Source organism: Echinops telfairi, unplaced genomic scaffold, assembly GCF_000313985.2.
Source record: "Echinops telfairi isolate 266 unplaced genomic scaffold, ASM31398v2 ScPeMD7_1;HRSCAF=3_0, whole genome shotgun sequence".
Lineage (NCBI taxonomy): Eukaryota > Metazoa > Chordata > Mammalia > Afrosoricida > Tenrecidae > Echinops > Echinops telfairi.
The window spans coordinates 32,461,265-32,482,845 of NW_022103896.1; the positions used below are offsets into that span (position 1 = coordinate 32,461,265).

The following is a 21,581-nucleotide window of genomic DNA, read 5'->3' on the forward strand; positions in this document are numbered from 1 at the left end:
CCTATACTGAATGCTACGGACATATCAGAGACCAGACCTACAAGACTCCTAGCAGGATCTATGCACATTCTGGATGCTCTTCTGAAAGGGAAGGAGCGCATTGTGAGGTCATGAAAGACAAGACTGAGCACATGATCAGACATGGGCAGTTCCACTCTGGCACTTGGAGAAGGAAGGGAGAGAGAGCGTCTCGCTGTCCTTGACCAGCGTAATGTCCCTCTGCTGCAATGAAACCAGAGCCATCGGGGTTTAAAAAAAGAACATCATCAGGGAGAAGGCACCACAGCTTGGCAAGAAATGCTCCACATAGCTTCCACGGTCACCAGGCTCCCCTCCCACCAGGCACCCTGCTTCTATTTAAACCCCTGACACTTCTCTGCACTGCACGCCTTTCTGGCCAGACGACCAGCGGTGCAGAGAAGGGCAGCATGGCTCCAGGAGAGAAGGAAAGGGAGGAGATGCCAGCCAAGAGTGCCCTCCGCAAGGTCCGCACTGCCACCCTGGTAATTAACTTGGCCCGTGGCTGGCAGCAGTGGGCAAACGAGAACAGCACCAAGCAGGCCCAGGAGCCTGCAGGCTGGTTGCCCGGAGCAACCCAGCACCCACATCCTGCTGGGAAACCAGTGGTACACCCTCCTCCCTTCCAGAAAGACCAGCGTGCTGTCTCCAAATGTCCATCCCAGCAGCCAGAGGGACAGAGCCCTGGGCGAAGTCCGGAGGGGCCGCCTGAGGTCCCCCACATCAAAAGGAAAGAAGTGACCAAAACAGTTGTCAGCAAGGCCTACGAGAGGGGCAGAGATGTGAGCGATCTCAGCCACCGGTACGAGAGGGACAGTGACCTGCGTGACTCTGAGCAGCCAGGAGACGACATCGACAGGATCCTCAACAGCCATGGCTCCCCAGGGCGACGGAGGAAGTGTGGCAGCCTGGTGTCCGAGCTGACCAAAGGCTGGAAAGAGATGGAGGAGGACGAAGTCAAGTGGCGGAGTGACAGCATAGACACAGAGGACAGCGGCTACGGAGGGGAGAACGAGGAACGGTCGGAGCGGGAAGGGGAACAGGTGGCTGGAACCCGAATCAAGCGCCCGCTGCCCTCCCAGTAAGTCGGTGCGCCCTTCGGATGCTTACTCCCCTCTGCTACCCGGTCCATTCTGACTCCTGGCGAGCCCACGTGTGTCAGAGGAGAAGTGGGTTCCGTAGAGGCTTCAGGGGTGGGTCTTTCAGAAGTAGATCGCCAGGTCTTTCTTCCAAGGCCCCGTTGGGGAGACTGGGACCCTCCCACCTTTCAGTCAGCCGCTGAGCACATTGACCATTTGCACCCTGGAGCGACTACTCTGCTTTTTAAGCCACAATCATAATTTAGCTCCAATGAGCTGTGGGAACTGAGGGCGCAGGGGAGTCCTGCCAAAGTGAGAGCGAGGACCTCAAAGATGGGGCTAACAGTGAGGTCATGTTGGGAGATACACCTCCGAGCTGAAAGGCAGTACTAACCTCAGACAAGGCCCTATGGGTCAAGGACCCTCACTAGTTTGTTTCTCTTTTCTTCTGCGAACCCAACACTCAAGTATTAGCCACAACCAAGAGGCTAAGGGAGCAGGTATCTGGCTTAGGTGAATTTCATGTCAATTAGATGAGTAACAACTTGGCTCTTTTTTTTTTTTTCAGGAGAGAAGGAGGGCTTGCTGATAGATTGTGGAAATATTTCCTAGGCCCCAATCAGGCTATAATATAATCAGGAGATACCTCATCCCACGTGGGTGCGAGGAACACATATCTCTATGATTCTGTAAACAGGTGGGCGGTTGCTCTCTCAATTGAGAGCAGGTCTTGGAATCAGATAGACAAGTTCAAATCCCAACTCCACGCTTTCTCTAAGTCTTTCTCGAAACTGATCTCCTCATTTGTAAAACAGTGGGAACAGAAACCCTTTGGGGTAAGTTCTGTTCTCATGGGAGCAGTAAATAAGTTGAAGGGTTCTAATCACTAACTCCAGGGCCTGCCACATACACTCAGTGTGTGAAAGCTATTATTGTTCGTGGATTCTACTAGTTAACAAAGTTTCAAACTTTCCCATGCAAAAACAGGATATTCTTTTTGTAAAGAGGTGTAACTAAAGCCAGATCATTAAAATATCGCGTTCTGAAAACATAGAATTGTCAAATAAATACACATACACGGACTCAAATGGAAATCTTGATTCAATCCAAGAAACACTTGCTTTATTTTAAGATAACAGCTCCCCTTGTCATATAAAGTCAGGGTCTCTGACCCTACATCCACAGGGCCTCAAAACAGGGGAGAAGTCATGGTCCCCTTTGGGAACAGGTGTGTAGGTGTGTCCCCAATGTCTGAGGAAGCAATGGAAAGTAAAACACAAAAACGTGTTCCCTACATTACCAGAAAGCCCAGAGTGGGTGATTTTGATAGAACTACTGTGTATTACAAAATTGAATGGCACTTTTAGGCAACAATGCCTGCCATACATTGTGTGTGGGACATGGATAGTTTGCATACATTGTCTCTCTCACTCATCTCATAAGGTGGGTATTGCTATTGCTGAAGGAGCTGTTGAGTTGAGCCCAAATCATACTGACCCTGTGTGCTTGGTTACTTATGCTTGAGCCTCTTGTTGCAGCCACTGGGTCAATCCACCGGAGGAGTGCTCTCATTTTTGCTGATTCTCTACTAAGCATGTCATTTTCCAGGCTCTGGTCTCTCCTTATAATAGATCCACAGTACAGAGACCATGTGTCACCTTCCTTGCCTCTAAGGAACACTCTAGCTGTATGTCTTCCAACTCAGATTTGTTTGCTCTTCTGGAAATCCATAGATTTTCAATATTCCTTACCAGTGCCAGAATTCAAATATATCAAATGGTCTAGAAAAAGTGGTTCTCAACCTTCCTAATGCCACAACCCTTTACTACAGTTTCCTCATGTTGTGGTGACCCCCCCCAAGCATAAAGTTATTTTCGTTGCTTCTTCATCACTGTCATTTTGCTACTGTTATGAATTGGGAAACCTCCATGAAAGGGTTCTTTGACACCCCCCCAAAGGGGTTGCGACCCACAGGTTGAGAACTGCTGATCTAGAGGTTAGCTAGATGACCTCAGTAAATTGATCTGCCTAATCCCAGGTGCAACGTTTGAAACTCCAGGGTACCTGTCTCACAAGTTAACTCTCACATGGTGCTTTGAAAATGTGCCCAGAGTGCTGGATTTAGGCTTTTCTTATATTAAAATAGTAATTCATTATCAAAAGTAACTATTTTACCTGAAAATAAGAAGCAAAAAATAAATTCTGGCCTTGTGGATTTTGCAGGGAGAGGGGAGATACTGGGGATGGAAAAACAGAATTCAACAAGGGTGTGTTTGATACACTTCCATGGGTTTGGATATGTCAGCCATGTGAACTCAGCCCAAGCATGACCGGTGCTCATGAATGCTGTGGAGTCAGTGCACACCCAGATCGACCCTGTAGGACAGAAGAGAGCCGCTTCACACCTTTTCCTAATCTGCTAGTCTCTAAGGGAGCACATTGTCGGGTCTTCATGTTGTGTCCATTATACCATGAGTGGGGTCAGAGGTGGGGACGCTGGCTCTTTGAGGTGCAAAAAGCTCGACTCATGGGGATGGGAGGAGGAGGCCTAACTCAAGTTAACGCTCCTCTTTGGTTCCTTTCCCCCAGTCTTAGAGTACACAGGGTACCAGTATGTTGTAATAAAGCGACAGCAACTCTTAATGTCGACGGTAATCCTAGCTGTGATCAGGAAGTCCTCCAGAAGCCTAATGGGACTTTGTGTCTGTGAGGACTATCAACTACTGCTTAAGAGACAGAAAGAAGAGTTCTCAAGCCAACTGGCAAGCGTTTTTTGCTCACTCATTTTTCAATATAGGCACTATTCTCTCTCCTATATTTCCAAAAGAAATGTAGGTGCTAGGGATGGTTAAATAGCATTTTCTTGATAGGTAAGAGGTCCCATGGGTAATAGAAACAAACAACTCAACTTTGATAGAAGTTGGATTTTTTTCTTTTCTTAACAATAATGGTCTTATTGTGAAAGTAGTTTATATTTTATGTCTTAACTTTAAAATATTGTCTACTGATTTTATACAAACTCTGATTTTCTAAAAACACCTTCGGCCCCATCCCTGTTGACTAAAAGAATCGGGTACCTCTCTCACAAGCTAAAGATGAGAAATTAAAATGCCAATCACTCGCTCATCCTGCCCACCAAATTCTAATCAGGTTAAAAAAAAAGCAGTGATTGAGCTTGCAAGTGCTACTTTATAAACAAGGGAATTAGGAAACTTGGTTAAACCAAGACCCAAGGCTATGAAGTAGTGAAGCTAAGAAGTCTGGTGCTGAGTTGGTGGTGGGAGATGAGCTCTTTCAACTTAGAGACGCTGGAGAACAGACTCAGGGAGTAAAACGGAGATAAAAGTGTCCGTTTAACAAATGGAACCCCATTAACTCCCAAAGTTTGGTGCTTTGACAGAGTTGTATAGTTGGATTTAGCTAAAAACAAAGGCAAAGGTATAGGCTCCTAAATCGACCTCCAACCATAGAACTTGGAGTCTTCTCTAAAGGGTAAGGTCAATAACAAGCGAACTGCAAGGTAGATCCCTAGGGCTACCCTCAAATCTGTTTGATAGCAGAATAAACCAACCCATCAACCCCCTGAACATCAACTCCTACTTCTAGCCACCCTCGAGAGCAGTGTGATCCCTACATTGCCATTAGAGATCTTTACAGCTGCTGAATCTTTCTCTGGTGGGTTTGAACTGCCAACCTTACAGGCAAGGGCCCAAATCTTAAACCACTGTGCCACCAGGGCTCCTTCTGATAACAGACTAGAGAGAGCCTACTTGCTGTTCAGAAATGCTCAGCTGACTCTTGAAGATGGTCATCCTGCTACCATGCTTCTGATGGGACCCAAAGGACGCCGTGGTTGCTTGACTCCAAAGAGCTCCATGCTGTCTGGTGGGCAGGCAACCCAACACATGCTGAACGAAACTCCTCCTTCCCAGAGTTGCTCTGAGAGAAGCAGGCATACTTTGCTTTCCATTGAGAAGGGCGCCCAAGCAGGGAGAAACGCTCCATCTAGAGGTCTATGGAATGAGCCAACACTAGTCAATCTTTCTTTTCTCCTCACCAATTCCAGACTAACGCTAGAAATGCTCGCCTGCAGCTTAATGACATTTTAAGCTATTGATTTAGAGGAAGGGTATGTACCAGATACTTCAGTGCCGATGGACTTGGATAGTTTTGAAGTGTACCTTCTAGGTATTTTAATATCTGAATGTCATCACATATTTAATAATTTACCCATTATAATTACCAAAATAATAGGCTTATAGTGCTAGTTCCTGTATTCTCATCATTGTGCTAAAATACCCTATTCAGATTTTTAAAAAAACAGTATTCAAACCAAAGTCATTTTTAGAATGGCAGAAAAGAAATCATTTTCCAGCTCTTTTCAGTAAAGAAATCTAGACTTTTCAAGATGAGCTACTTATAAGTAGAATTAGTGACCTTGCACATAGAGAGACAGGGGTAAATATTTCTGGTTGCTTACAGAAAACTATATTAAAATGATTAAGAAAATTTAAAAAACTAAAAACAAAAGAAAACTATGTTCAGTAAAAGTGAAGACACTGAGAATGTAAGTCAACCTTAAATATTGCTATACTAACGTATGGGTGAGATGACAGTCATTAATTATTGCTTTACTTTAAATTTGTTCTAATGCTTAACTTAAACTATTATTCACATTTAAATAAAGTTTTTTTAAACAGGAAAAACTGGTATTTTAAGGCTTATAATCATTGACTAAGGAGACTTTCAAAAACATGATTTAAACCTGATACTTTGACCTTTTAAAGTTAAAATGTAAAAATAATACATATGTTTTTAAGAAAGAAAATACTATAAAATGCACTATGTATCTATATATGTATACATATACATGTGTATATATATACATACACCCATCTGTCTATAGATAGAGATATTTTGTATCTGTTTCATAAACGCAAACCAACTCAGTGCCATGAAGTAAATTTCAATTCACAGCAACCCCATAGAAAGACTAGAACTGCCCCTGTGGCTTCTCGAGGCTGTCCATCTTTACACGAGCGAAAAGCCTCATCTTTCACCCTGTGGAGCAGCTTGTGGTTTCAAAGGGATGGCCTTGCTGTGAACAACCCAACAATACAGAATCCACTACACCTCCAGGGCTCCTGTACATGCTTCATTAGATGCTTTATTTTCCATTTAACTTGGTCATGCATTTTTTGTCACATGCCTACAACAAATTATAGTGTTGTTCTATATAGCAGTGTTTTCCCAGTCCAAATTGTAGTGTGAGGGCAGATCAGAATCTGGCAAGGATACCAAACCAAACCCATGATTGTCAAATGGATTTCTATACTCTTGGAGACCGTACAGGACAAAGTAGAACTGCCCTGCATAGTTTCCAGAGCTTCAATTCTTAAGAAAGTTGACTGTCACTTCTTTTCCTGCTCAGTGGGCAGTGGGTCCCAGACACGCTTCTGTTAGCTCCATGCAAAATGCTTTTGTTAACAGCTGAGATTTAGAAATTGAGAAATGGAAAGTGTGGGAATTAATGAAAGCTTGCCATCTAGTGGATGACATTCTTTAAAAAAATAAAATCGCTCAAGTATGTATTCCTCCCTGTTCAAGTCTATTTGGTTCTTCCTTTTGTTCTTCCATAGAAAGCTTTCAGGAGGTGAACTTGGTAGTGATGGCTGCCAGACAGATCTGATTTGTTCTGGTATTTTTTAGAGTGAATTGTAAGAGCAGGCATGCCATGCACATCAATAGTTTCAACACTTTGAGTCATTATCTTAACCCTGTACCTCCAAGAAAGATTCTACTTGGTGTAAGTAAGAAGGTCTGTGTGTGTGTGTTTGTGCGTATGTGTGTGGAGGAGGGGAGGAGGGTGTCACTTGTGAGGATGAAGCATGCTGATGGTTTCAAACTGTTGACCTGGGGTTCGCGGCCCACCACACTACCCCAAACCAACCAAATCAAACTCACTGCCTTCAAATTAATGCCAATTCATAGAGACCCCATAGGACAGGGCCAGGCTATCCTCTGTGTTTCCAAGACTGTAACTCTTAATGGGAGTAGAAAGTCTTGTCTTTCTTCCTCAGAGCATCTGGTAGTTTGGAATGGCTGATCTTCAGGTTCGCAGCCCAATATGCAGTCACTACTCCACCAGAACTGGGCTCTACAAATCCAAGAGTTCATGGTTTAACCATGAAAGCAAAGAGACAGGAAATATAGGTTATTACATAGAGGTGTTCTGGTGGTGTAGTGGTTATGTGTTAACCCAAAGGTCAGTAGTTTGAAATCACCAGCAGCTCTGTGGGAGAAAAATGAGGCTTTCAACTCCCCGAAGAATGACAGTCTCCCAGAAGGTCAAACCACCAGAGGCTCCACAGGAGAAAGATAAGACTTTCTACTCCTATAAAGAGTGTCTCAGAAACTCACAGGGGCAGTTCTACCCTGGCCCCCAGGTGGCTGTGAGGCGGCACCAACTCGATGGTAGTGAGTTTTGAGTTTAAGACACTATCATTCTGAGAACATAAAATAGAAGGGAGATACCACACTGACAAAACCGTGGGGCTGCATACGGATTTTCTTCCATCATTCCGGAATGTTTGCTCGTGTTTATATCTTTGAATAATAATAACACGTCTTCCTAAACATGCATATGGGCAGGAAATATAAAGGAAAAGCATTACCACGATCCTGACTCTTCATTTTCTATTCCCCTTAGAGCAAACAGATTTACAGAGAAACTCAGCTGCAAGGCCCAACGGAAATACAGCCAAGTGGGCAGCTTGAAAGGGAGATGGCAACAGTGGGCCGATGAGCACACACAGGCCCAGAAGCTCAATCCTTTCAGTGAGGAATTTGATTATGAGCTGGCCATGTCCAGCCGCCTACACAAGGGAGATGAGGGTTACGGCCGCCCGAAAGAGGGAACCAAAACTGCCGAGAGAGCCAAACGAGCCCAGGAGCACATCTATAGGGAGATCACGGACCTGTGCTTCATCATCCGCACAATGGCTCGCCACAGGCGAGATGGCAAGATCCAGGTGACTTTCGGGGACCTTTTTGACAGATACGTGCGTATTTCAGATAAGGTCGTGGGCATCCTCATGCGGGCCCGGAAACATGGACTGGTGGACTTCCCAGGAGAAATGTTATGGCAAGGCCGAGACGACCACGTGGTGATTACTTTACTGGAGTGACCCTTCAACAAGCAAAGCCAGATCCGACCCACTCCTGTCTTAATGCTAAAATGTAAAGGCATTCACAATTAAAATGAAAATTGCTGTCATAACTCAGTAGATATTAATTGTACACAGTTTTAGGGCTTTATTTTTATCTTTGAACACTTGAAAAGCACTTCCCAGTGCAATAGTTCACTATCCAGGGCTGGCAAGTCCACACTGACAAATGGTGGCCCCTTGTGACGAAAGAGCTGCTCGTTGGGTTTCTGAGACTGCAAATCTATTGGGAAGCGGGCGGCCTTCTCTTTCTCTGGAGGAGCAGCTGGTGGGTTTGAACCACTGACCTTTGGGTTCACTGCCCACTTAACCTACTGTGCCACCTGGACTGCTTAAGAGTGTCATTAGTGTATACTAAATGTTTTAATTCATGAAATTCCACTGACCCTATTAGGAAAAAAGAAATGGCTCTTCACAGCAGAAATGATTAGGGATGTTCCACGAATTACATATTGCATCTAAGAATGCCAGCAGGGCACACTATGATATCAGCATTATTTTGTAGGAAGATGGCAAAATGTCCCACTTAGTTCAGCAAATCTAATTGGGAAAGGGTCTAAGAAGTTTAACTTGATACATTTGTATTGATCATAGAATCAGATAAAATAAGATGCATAGGAAACTAAGTTCTACAGTAGCACGTTGGCACGGATGACGTGCCTCTGGGGGCTTTGCCTAAAATCTCCAGGTAGGAGCTGGCTTTGCTCCTTCTGAGTGATTTGGGCAGATCACCTGGAAGCCACTACTGATGCTCTCACAGGCACCTGAGAGCGTGGCTATGTTCACTGCACTCTGAGTATAAAGGTGGGAGATTCAAATATGTCTGCCTTACTGTAGGACTTCTGGTAGAAATTGATCATTTCCCCCCAAAAAACCTTCAATTATGCTTCTGTGGCTTGCATTTATGTGTCAATGGACAATGAAAAAAACCAACACCATTCTATGTTGAAATGGAGAGTCCTGTATGGAAGAACGTTAAGGAATCCCTGGGAAACCAGAAACATGTGAAGCACTCTGTCTTTATTCTGCAATCAAGACCACCTTATGAAATGGCTGAAAGTTAGAAAACAGCATTAGACCTGCCAAAGTGAAAAAGTATTTGTTTAATGCAGTGGCCCAAAGAACGTTGACAAGTGTCTGTTGTCAAATATTTTGTTTAATGAGTAACATATTTTCTATACTTTATAAAATGGAACATGAGTTTAATTCAAATGCATTGGCATTGTAGAAATTTGGTATTAAGAAAATTAATGTCAAATTTTGAGACCTCAAAATGATAGGCTTTCATAATCGTTAGGTTTTAGATATAGTTGAACTTACAGAAATCACCTTTTATTCATGATCCTCTTTCAAACTGCAAGTTCGTATACCTCCTTAAAGAAGTAGGTATATTTTGTTCCCATCATACTTATGAAATGACATAAATCAGAATTTCATGTAACTTGTGCATTTACATCAAAAAAAGGAAGCATGTCAAAATTTAAAGGCAAATGGCACCAAATTAAAAGACGTTTTATGCTTCCTGCTTTTGTTTATACAGTGCTTTTTCTAGGTTAGATTCCACAATGTCACTTTGTGTTTAAAATATAAGAAAAGAGACAGAGACTCGGGCTACTTCTGGTTTGGGGACTTAGACCAAAGCACAGAAAGAGTTATTTCCTATTCAATCTGCAACCGTTTATACAGGTATGAACATATTCAAAGTTCAAGTTGTTTGAATTTGGGGTTAAAAATTCTCGTAAAGGGCCAGAAAACTAGAGGTCTTAGGGAAAAATGCCTTCTGGATGACAGGCACATCCTGACAATGGTCTCGTTAGGTGGGCAGCATCCTAAGAGCTGGCTTGTTACACTCAGAGCTATATAGGGCTTAGAGATTTTTTTCCTGGCTTAATGTACTTTATTCCTGTGTTAAATGTCCCCTTGTCATATTGTTTCCTAACTAGGCAATCCAAAAATATTCTCTAACCAAGCAAATCATTATTGCTCGGTTAAACTACCTAAAGCTACCATAACAGGAGTTTCTCAGTTATCAGTGATGGGTGAGAGGGAGGGAGGGGGTTACCAGCGCCTCGGGAAACTGGAACAAAACCAAAGAATGAGACTGGTTGCTGCTGCTGTGGTACATGTGGTCAATGTCCGTGTCCTGTGGAAATGGTTCAGCTAGCAAATGTTCTCACCTTTCTTTTACCACGTAAAAGAAAACAAACACAAAGCCCAGAATAGGAAAACCCATAGTTGAGAACTTTTAGGGCATTTTGACAAATACAAAAACAAGTATAGCTCAGGCAACTAATGAAAATTTCTTTATACTCAACCAAAAAAAAAGAGTAGCAAATGAAATAAATACATTATCAGTAGCATTTTAACCTTGGTAAACCTAGATCCCCATTAAGTGCTGTACGGTTGGTTTCCAAATCTTTGAGGTTTTCTAAGCTTTTTTTTCCTTCTGGACCTCCATTCAAGATGTCTGATGCTTCCCAGTCTCTATCAGCTGTCATGCTCATAAACTTCCATAAACGTTTATAGTTTTGACTTCCTGATTCCCAACGTTAACGCTCATTAAAGAGGAAGTTCAGAGATGGGTTTGTTTCTTCTCACACCGCACCGCCACTTAATCTGCCTTCTCCTTTTCCCTCCCTCTCACCAAACTCTGGTTCCTTCTTTCACTACTCACTACTCACAGGTACAAAGTAAGAACCTGGTGCCGTTTCTCTTACGAGAGTTCGAACTCGCCATCAGTGAGAACTGAGTGTCAACGGCAACTGGTTCTTGGGAAGGACCCCAACATGACTGCCTTCAGGGATGGTGAGAAGCTGGAGACCAGCCAGCCCAGGCTGAAAGTGACCCCCCATGACTGATGTGCTTTTTGCATCCATGTCAGAAATACATACTTGTTCTAAAGTTATTAAGCTAGAAGCCTGTTTTGAAACTAGCAGCTTTGGTTTGCCTTTTATTGCCTTGTGTTTACCTTTGAAGAGGAAAAAGAAGATCCATCTAAAGCAGTGGTTCTCAACCTGTGGGGGTTGAACGACCTTTTCACAGGGGTTGCCCGATTCATAACAGTAGCAAAATTACAGTTATGAAGTATCAACAAAAATAATGTTATGGTTGGGGGGTCACCACCACATGAGGAACTGTATTAAAGGGTTGTGGCATTAGGAAGGTTGAGAACCACTCATTTCAAGGGTGTGAGATGGATCAAGAGTTCTTCTTTCATAGATATATTCAATAATTAATTCAGCACATTTATTGAAAAATTCCATCTTCCCCATTGTGCAGCCAGTGTCATCTTTTAAAGAAAACAAAAAATCAACTCGCTGCCATCGAGCTGACTGGGTAGAACTGGCCCTGTCCTCTTTCTTCCTAAGAGCAGGCTGGGTTTTGAACTGCTGACTGCATATTCCAATCCGATGTGAAACCACACCACCACCAGGGATCAAATGAAAACCAACTGACTATGAGCGTATTGGTCTTCTCAAGATTCTTGATTTTGACCCACTCTTTTGTGTATCCTTAATATATCACCTTACTCATTTTTAAAAAAGATCCTGCCTGGTATTTGGTAATGAAGACCATCACTTCCTTCTTCCATGTTGCCTTGGCCATTCTTTGCCTTTTAATTTCCATATAAATCTATAATCAGCTTAATTTACACAAAAATAAACCTGACGGGCATATTCACTGATCACATAGACAGGCCGGATTCTGGTCTGACATGTGTTGTCAGTTCTAGCGAAAGTTCAAGAGCTTCCTTTTTGTATCATTAATGCTCCCATTATCTTTGCCTTGGAGGGTTGAAAATATGACATACAAATTTACAAATATGCTTAATATACATAAAAACACAATGACACGGTTACGCTAATGAAGCAGGATCATTGGACAATGTTGGCATCTTGTCAGTTGTGTTAGTACCGTCGCTGGTGGGAGATGCTGGACCATGTGGATTATCCCTGGGATGGGAGTTTCTAGCTGAAAAACTAGTGAAAAGTGACTGCACGGTCACTTTCTTTTTCTTCAGATCTTTCACGCTAACAGGTTTCCAGAATCTGCCTAATGATCTCAGCACAGTAGTCAACATGTTTTCAGGTAACGGAAGCCGGATTTCATTTAGAAAACTTCAGCTACAATGCTTTTACTATAACATTACTGATAAAGTATAAAAAAAAAATCCCCCAAACTAGAGGTTAAGTGTGGTTTGTCATAACTAAGAGGGCTAACTCAGGGCCTAAGACTGGCATCCTTCAATGTTGTCTTCCAATTCTAAAGTATTAAATGCCACCACCACCCCAAATTTAATACCCAAATTCTCAAATCATTGCATAATAAGGTCTTTAACTAATGCCATTTCTTCAACCTCTTTTATTCTTTGTATATTACCCAATCTTGATGAGTAACATGCCCAATTCTAAGTAAAAAAAAAAAAAACTCTACAGTTAATCCTTTTTTTCTCTCTCACAACCAAATGATAACTACAGCTCTTCATCCTGAATTTCTCCCCAATCCATGTCAACTTCCTTTAAAGTACCATTGTTACTACTGCTCAGGCCTCATAATCTCTTCTTAACAGGCTTGTTCATAAGGTCACCGTGTCTCTAATTTATCCTCCATTAATGTTTTCTGCAGAGAGCCTTCTAAAATGCAAACCATACCATCCCTCCACCCAACTGTCCCTTATTGCACCCAGAGGGTAAAAAAAAAAGTCTGTATCTCTTAGAACGACATGCAACAAAATTCTTCAATAACATGGGACTTATCTTATCTGTACCTTCCCCTCAAAAGAAAGCAATATACTTTTAAACCGTCACCTGACCAGTAATTCCCCACATGTCAGATACATTCATGCATCTTCATTTTAAAACCTTGTGGTTTCTCCTCTACCTGGGATACATTATTCCATAGCTACTACCAGAATCACCTTAGTACAAGCTACTCAAAGCTTTTTTATATCGATGATAATAGCAGGCTTAATCAAAGATTTTGTAGATTGTGTAAATAATTTCATATTCAATAAATCCAGACTCAAATTTGTATATATATTATTTAACTTTATTTTGTATACACAACTATGACCTTATTGTAATTGAAATCAATTACAGCTTTTTATTTATTTATTTTTTGTGGTTAATTAACTCCACAAAGACAATAATACTGCTGTGGAAGACCAAAGGGAAGAAGAAGGAAAAAAAAAAGAAAAAGAACCGAGATATTTATTTACAATTGCTTGATTGTAAACATTTCATCTATGCACTGTTACTAACTTATCATGAGAGCTTGACATAGACAAGGAGATAAATGATGCCCTGGGTTTCTATTCATATTCAGCAATAGCATATTAGAGGAGAATATCAGATTGTTTTCCCATTAACATTAGGCTTCCTTTAGATAATTATTTAAACTTTCAAAAGAACAAAATATATTCAATTGCTATACAACTAAAACTACTTAAGCCAATATATTTGGCTTGTAATTTCTTTTTTAGAATAATTCAAAGTGCTATAAGCCACCTGGCAATCAACACTTTTTTCTAAGAACAAAACTACTTTAAACATTAATTTACAAGATCATATACAATGTTTATGTCGAATAGCTGAAATTTCAGCACAAAGTCACTGTCACATGTATAACAGCAGGATTTTTGTGATTTTTTTTTTTGCATGACATGAAGCTTGAAATCAAATGATGATTTATTGCCACAATGGCTTATTACTGGTTTTCCTACAAAAGAGGATAAGAACTACTAATATAGTCTATCTTTTGATTTTTCTGAGGTCACTTGACAGTAAGTTTGCATATTCCACAAGTCTACTGAGTTACGATATTGTCAACTATAATCATTGCCCTTTTTTAAGAGCAAGTGCTAATGGCAATTAATAACATACATATATCACTTAATTAAAAAAATCACAAATATTTTTTTTCCTTTTGAAAAGGAATAAACTATTTTAGGAGCTGGTGTACAACAATGCTAAAACAACAAAACTATAAAATAGTATATCTGACACAATATTGAAGAAATATGCATGTTTCATAGCTTTTTTATACTTATGTTAATGCCCTGCACTAAGCTAAAAATATGTACTCTATTTTCTTGTTAATATATTAGATCCAATAGAATCATTGAGTTCTCATTCTCCTTTGTCATTTTATAAATATTTATCAAATAATTCAGCATGATGAAAGCATACACCCAAACCTATAGGTTATGTGCCCTGTGGTCTGCTACAACCAGAATTCTCCTAGAGCTTCACTTTTAGTAGAACAAAATTTAAAATACCTTAAAAAGTAATAGAATGTTGTAGTGTTACCTACAATTAGAACTCAGTGGTCTGCAGAGTACACATTGTTTTGGCATGTGGTTCTCCTTCATAACAATAAGTTGAGCATGTCCAAATGTCACTTGTACCAACCTCACAGTGAGCTGTAGCATCTACCTAGACGTCATTCCCTCAGTGCCCCAGGTTAGGCTGCTCTAGTAAAAGAATCAATATTGTTTAAGGAAAAAAAATGTTCAACAAAAGAGCACCATCCTGTGAGGAGACTGAGATAACATGGATTGAGATCATGTGGTAACTATGATCAAAATGATGCCAAAAAATCTGACCAAACCAAGCTGTTATGCTACATGGACCCACGCCATGGACTAAGCCCAAGGGACTTTGGAACAGAAACATGATTTTAAAAATAAACTCCAAAATACTAGCTATGATAAATGGTGATATGGATTAACCCAAGAACACTAGTGACATGTTACATTGTATTGCTACTTGAACTTTCAAAACAATGCTTGTCCATGTCAGCTTTGAGGCATTATCCTGCTATGACAGAGAGCATTCCATTTATTCAAAAGCCCAGATTTCAATGTCTTGGATAAAGAAATCTTCTTTTTTAGAAAGTGTATGGTTGCCAAATGTTTTACAAGAATGGCTTCTTCCATGGTAGAGATCTCCATCAAGCCAAAGAGCAAACTCTCCCCTGTAATATATTAAAAAGAGTTATAAAACATTGTTAATATTTCTGCCCTAAATTGTATAACAATTGAGGAACAAAAGAACTCGGTTTGAGAAAACTTGAAATGAATACAGATGTGATGCTGGAGATTTTTACAAAGCAGAAAAACCAAGAGGAACGCAGGTAAAAAACTCAAACTCACTACCATTAAAAGTTAATGCAACTCGTAAGGGCCCTACAGGACAGGAAAGAACTCACTCTCTGAGATTCAGAGACTGCAGCTCTTACTGGAGGAGAAATCCCTATCTCTATCCTGTAGAGTGGCTGGTGGTTTCAAACTGCTGACCTTGCAGTTAGCAACACAAACCACTTTGCAACCAAGGTTCCAGGTATAATGGGTACTTAAAAGATAATGAGATCTGACTTATCTAACGGAATACATAACCTGTGAGGGGGGGGGGCTGTGTTAAGAGGAATAGCAGAGATTAATGATTAACAAAGTGCCCAGAGACAGTAGTAACCTTTGGAGATTCTCTGAATTGATGCAACTAAATCACCAAACTAGCAGAGCGGAGCCAAAACACAGGTTTGCTTTAGTCGGGGGAAGCAAGAAAGAAAGGTCTGAGATCAGGAAGACTTGTTTGTGGATTTAGTTGGTCACTCTATTGTGAAGCTGGGCTGAGTGATCTAATCCTTCAGTGGTACAATTGCTCATTATTAACAAAAAAAAAAAAGACTAGGTAATTCTAGAATTCTAAAATTTGAATGGTTATAGATTTTGATCTTCAGGGTAGTTAACATGAGATACATGGTACCACCGTAAGAGTTAGAAGTCTGTTGCAAGAAAACTATGCTATGTTTGTTTGATTTATTTTCTGTAACCAAGAAATAGTGGCCCTGGTGGCTTAGTGGTTATATGTTGGGCAGCTACTTGCAAGATCAGCAGTTCAAAACCAATAGCTACTCAGTGGTAGAGAGATGAGGCTTTCTGCTCCCATAAAGAGTTACAGTCTCAGAAACCCACAGAGGCGGGTCTACTCTGCCCTATAGGGTTGTTAAGAGTAGGAATTGACTCAATGGCAATGAGGAACCAATAAGTTTATCTAGACCAGCGGTTCTCAACCTTCCTAAGGCCGCGGCCCTTTAATACAGTGCCTCATGTTGTGGTGACCCCCAACCATAAAATTCTTTTCATTGCTACATCATAACTATAATCTTGTTACTGTTATGAATCATAAAAATATCTGATAGGCAGGATGTATTTTCATGGTTACAAATCGAACATAATTAAAGCATAGTGATTCATTACAAAAACATTATCTAATTATATATCGTGAAATATTTTTCTAATAAAAAATAAATGAAATTTTGTCTTGAAACATGGTGTAGCACGGGTAACTGTCTTCATGCCGGGTACTCGTATGTGGGTATATCTGCATGTGGGTGGACCCTCCTGGAGACTGAGCGGTGTCTCGGTTGCTAACACCATCGGAAATAATGTGTTTTCCTATGGTCTTATGCGACCCGTGAAAAGGTAGTTCGACCTCCAAAGGTGTTGCGACCCACAGGTTGAGAACCGCTGATCTAGATCAAAACCAGCAACAGATACACAACCCACTGCCATTGAGCTGATTCTAACTCTAGCAACTCCATAGCACAGAGTATCTTGGGATTTCTGAGGCTATGAACGCTGACAGCAACAGAAAGTCCCATCTTTCTCCCTTGGAGTTGACTGGTAGAGTCAAACTGACCTGTGGTTAGCAGACAATGTGCAACTCACTATGCCAATAAGGTCTTAGCAGATATATGGTTAACACCTACTGATACACAGTATAAATCTAATTCTTAGGCTATATTTCTGTTTAAGCAGGAAAAGGTAGACAGTAGCCATACAGAACAGTTCCTGGAAAAATTAATCCTTTACAAAAAACCTGAATGTTTACTTGTATAGTATCACCTATAATCATCAGAGATAGGAGTGCATCCAGTGTCACTCAAGAGGTAAGCTAAGAGTACAGAAAATAATCAACAGTGGGATAAAGAGATCATATTTTAAGGGCCCCCTCTACCACTGAAAACTCTACTTCGCTAAGATAGATGGTGATCTTGAAATGATGCCAGACTAGAGTCTGTTTTGGCTAGTTCAAAAAGCATTGTACAGACAGTCCCTAAAATATTCATCCTCATCAGTTTTTTGGAAGCCATAATTTGTTTTGCAGCTAAACTTGTTCAATTTCATATATGCACATCTATCCCTTGGGTGGGTCCCTGTTACCTACACATGGGACAACACAAAGATAAATGACAAACTATTTGAAATAATGAGCTCATTATCTTTGGCAACAGACCTCTAATCTTTTATACTTATGGCCTCAACCTGTCCTAAAAGACAAAGCTGAATCAGTCTTTCATTTTTGAAAAAAAAATCATTGAGCTAAAGAATTGAACTTTTTTCAGCCTATAAGAGAATAGGAAAGAGTTGATATCCTTCTAAAGTACTTCTCTTGCCAAATATATATATATATAAAGGTTAAAAAAATCAGACATTTATTTGCATTTAGTTGAAATCTTAGGTGACTCTATCTAAGAAGTACCTTAAAATTTAGAAGACTACATTTAAGAAGTCTAAAAATGGACTCTCAGCTTCTCCTTAATTCTGTAAGAAATGTCATTTTCAGGCTGAACTGGAAACCTGAGACTTCTGAACCTTTGATGTCCGTGGTTGTGAGCTCTAAGCAAAATCTGGCTGTGTGTTCACTTCAGGAGGCAGAGGGCATGGCTTTGTTAAGTTTAGATGGGGTCTGTGTTCCTTAAGACTCTAAAAAGATATATTTAAGACTTATAGATCTGTCCTAGGTAAAACACACAGGAAGTATATTTTCATATGAGCACTGCTTTCAAGAATGAAAGGTATTAATTCCTGAGCCCATAATGGATAACAGAGTGGAGGAAATAAAACCTCTTCCAACACATTTATTAATGTCATGTAACTCTTATGGTGTCCAATGGCATCATGGGCAGAACCCAGGGGCATCTCCTTCCATGGTCCCAATAGAGAAAAGATGCTGGATGAAAGGAGATGAGTAAATGCTTCAGTTAGTTGCTGAGTACCTACTACAAGGCAGTTACAACACTAGGATTTTCACAAAGTTCACATTTCAGTCAATTTCTCATGGCTATCAGAGAGTTTCTCATGGTTTCAGGAGCCTGGTGGTATAAGATGATGGATTGGGCTGATGACTGCAAGGTCAGCAGTTAGAACCCACCAGTCACACCCAGGGTGAAAGAAGAGACTTTCTACTCCCGTGAAGAGTTACCAGCTCAGAAACTCACATGGACAGTTCTACTCTGTCCTAGAGGGTCACTCTGAGTCAGAATTGACCATAGGGTTTAACCACAATTTGCAGCAAAATTAAGTTTAGATATATTAGGGAGTTTTAACATGTAACAAGTATACAGTGAAGCTGGAATCTGAACCTATTTGGTTCCAAAGCCTGCATTCAGACTACCACATCATTATTCCTATTTTCGGGGGATACTGCTTAAAATTCTAGAACATCAAGTCCCTATAGCTCCTCTTTCCTAGGGTAATAATACCTTCTTTAAAGATTGTAAATTTATCATTATACAAGGGGGCTTGGAAAAGATGGTGAAAAATAAAATTGAAAATAGAATTTTCCCACTAAAATTTTAAAGTTCCCTTATCAAATGACCCAGTATTCAGCTTATTTGTTGAATTCACACTGTACAACCTAAATCCAATTCCACCAGACACCCAGTAACACATTTTATATTTTCAATGACTTAGACCCTTCAACTGTTTAAAGTCACAAGTCCCTTGCTTATGAGGCCTACCTCATAAGTATGTGAGAGTTAACTGAATTCTGTGAAGGACTATCATAGGGGGAAAGTTGAGTAATATTCCATTCCCCTCAAAGATTTCACGGAATCATATAAACATTGTGTGCTTATTCCAAGGCTACAATAACCTGGCTATTTTTCAGTCCTGTAAATCATATCATCTTGAGATTATCTAACAGAGTAGCGTTAAAGGAATGTGTGAGAATCACTCAGGATAATGAATATTCTGAATACTCTTGAAGGCTACAACTATGGGATACAAATATTATGACTAAGGCTTTCACAAGTCTAAGAATTATTTAATACATTCTATGTTTGATCCTGAAGGAGATAGAGAGATGTTGATGTTTGCTAAATGCTGTTAGAAATGTCCAGGGTAGGAAGCAACTTGAAAGCGAAATGAGAATGGGATACCTGATTAAGAAATGTTTCATGTAGTGGTTACTATATCAAAATAATTAAATCAAACTATGGAATGACTCATTCTGTTAAAGACAATACAAAATAACTCTGATAACTTGGGGTTCACAAAATATTTTTGTAGAAAACAAATTTCTATTTCTTAAAAAAATATTAATCCAAATAGTCTCTATGGCAAAATAACAGCAACCAATTAGGCCTACCTACACTCTGGTCAAATAACAGTGTTGGTTTGTTATTTAAAATTTTGAGCATTAAAAAGGTTTATTTCCCTTTCAAGTATCAAGGAGTTACTATACTTTAAAAAAAAAAGATGTGTTTAGTCAAAAGTGAATTAACACATATTATATCAATAGCTGCAAATATTATACGAACACATATTCAATCAATAGGTGCAAATACAATACCAAAACATCTTCTCATAAATAAGTATACTCTGTCTCATTATGTATGAATTAGGACTCAGGAAGAAATTTTTTCAAATATGTCAAAAACTGATAGTTTAAAAGCAGTACTTTTAAGCAAAAAAAAAAAAAAAAAATTAAGGGTAAAATGTTTAAGAGTGTTTAAGAGACTTACCCTCCACCACCAAAAGCTAATGCATCCATGTCTCCTTTGATAAAAAACATATTGTCACCTGTCCACTTGAAGACCTACACAAATGAAAAAAATTCTAAATATATTATTTTAGTGGAGAAAGGCAATCTATCTAAAACACCTATAAAAAAAAGGTGATGACTCTTAGTTGTCTAAACTTAAAATAGTTAACTGTAGTAGTAGGAACAACAACAATGGGAACAACAAGAGCTGCTACTTTGGGCTTCAGTGTTGGTATGACTCCGTGTGAAAGCAGACCATCTATTCCAATATCTGTCCTCAATCGTAATTCCTCAAATCTTGTTATCTGTTCCTGTTCTCAAGATCAAAATGCAATTTCGTCTTGAGGGGAAGGTTTACCACAGTGAGCCTCATTGCACCTGAGATACGAGTACTGGCCTCAAAGTTCTAAGCAGAGTCATACACATACTAAAATTCACTTTTCATGATTGGTATTCGGATATATTTAATTTAAATTAGTGGAACCCGTTAAGTTAACCACCAACAAGAAAAAAATTGATCACTCCACTGAACTCCAAATAATTTCTAATTTTAAGTACGTACAGTATTACACTATTTTGGCATTAAATATTTCTAGGACTCTCATAATGATCATATTACTAACGATATATCTTCCTAAGTACCTGATCTCTGTCTGGTACCATGCCAACTATGTCAACTATTTCCCATAAATCATACTACTGTTTAACTTTCAAACAGCCTGTTAACACTATTCTATCTTCTGGGAAGCTAAAGTTCAAAATACTTAAAGAAAAGCTATATTGTCAGTTAAAGGCACAGACTGGAGTAAAATAAAATATGAGTATTACCAAAATGCATGCCCTCACCCCCAATTATGCCAGCTCTTTGTAAACAGAATCTTGGACTTAATGTTCCTCACCTCAAACTCTGGGCAGAATGTGAAAACAAAGGTCTCTCCAGTGCCATAGAAACCATCACTCACTTTAAATGGCTCAGATGCTAATGCTCCAAAAACCTGTGAATCATAAAAAGCCTGTTCAATGGCATGAGCATTAATTTCTTTTGTTAAGCATATCCCATATATTTCTAAATAATTTTTAAAATGTCAACTGACATAGTGCTATCTATTTGGATAAAAATTACATTCTGCTTTCCTCTTTTCACAAAGATATTGACAATGCTTGCAGAAAAACATGTATAATAGAAAGTAGAACCAAGTAAAAAAGAGAAAGTGTAAGTATAGCAATCATGAGTCTTGTATGTACACAGTCTTCTGAGCTTTCAAAATGCCACAGGGAAACATGATCAGTTCCTATATGGTGCACATTATTGTCAAGTACAAAGCATATCAGTTTCTTAATGAAAAAACCAAAATACATTAGGATATATTTTTTGCAGTTTTGAAATGTATAAATTTTTAACTTAAGAACATGCCATCTCAAAAAGT

The 21,581-nt window shown here is 39.8% G+C and overlaps 2 protein-coding genes across 8 annotated transcripts in view; one reads left to right on the forward strand and one right to left on the reverse strand.

Moving 5' to 3' along the window:
- Window positions 1-378: 378 nt before the first annotated feature.
- ABRA (actin binding Rho activating protein) lies at window positions 379-10,900 on the forward strand. Its single transcript, XM_004697435.2, has 2 exons — window positions 379-1,099; window positions 7,807-10,900. Exons 1-2 carry the CDS (start codon window positions 429-431, stop codon window positions 8,282-8,284), a joined length of 1,149 nt encoding a protein of 382 aa, XP_004697492.1. The 5' UTR covers window positions 379-428; the 3' UTR covers window positions 8,285-10,900.
- A 2,450-nt stretch (window positions 10,901-13,350) lies between these two features.
- The window catches only part of OXR1 (oxidation resistance 1), a 620,623-nt gene continuing 612,392 nt past the window's right edge, over window positions 13,351-21,581 (reverse strand). For all 7 annotated transcript variants that reach the window (XM_045287193.1, XM_045287139.1, XM_045287270.1 and 4 more), the window contains 3 exons: window positions 21,054-21,149; window positions 20,135-20,208; window positions 13,351-15,298 (listed from right to left, as the gene is read on the reverse strand). In XM_045287193.1, the coding sequence (XP_045143128.1) occupies window positions 15,163-15,298; window positions 20,135-20,208; window positions 21,054-21,149 (306 nt within the window). In that variant the 3' untranslated portion in view covers window positions 13,351-15,162. The remainder of the gene's footprint in view (window positions 15,299-20,134; window positions 20,209-21,053; window positions 21,150-21,581) is intronic.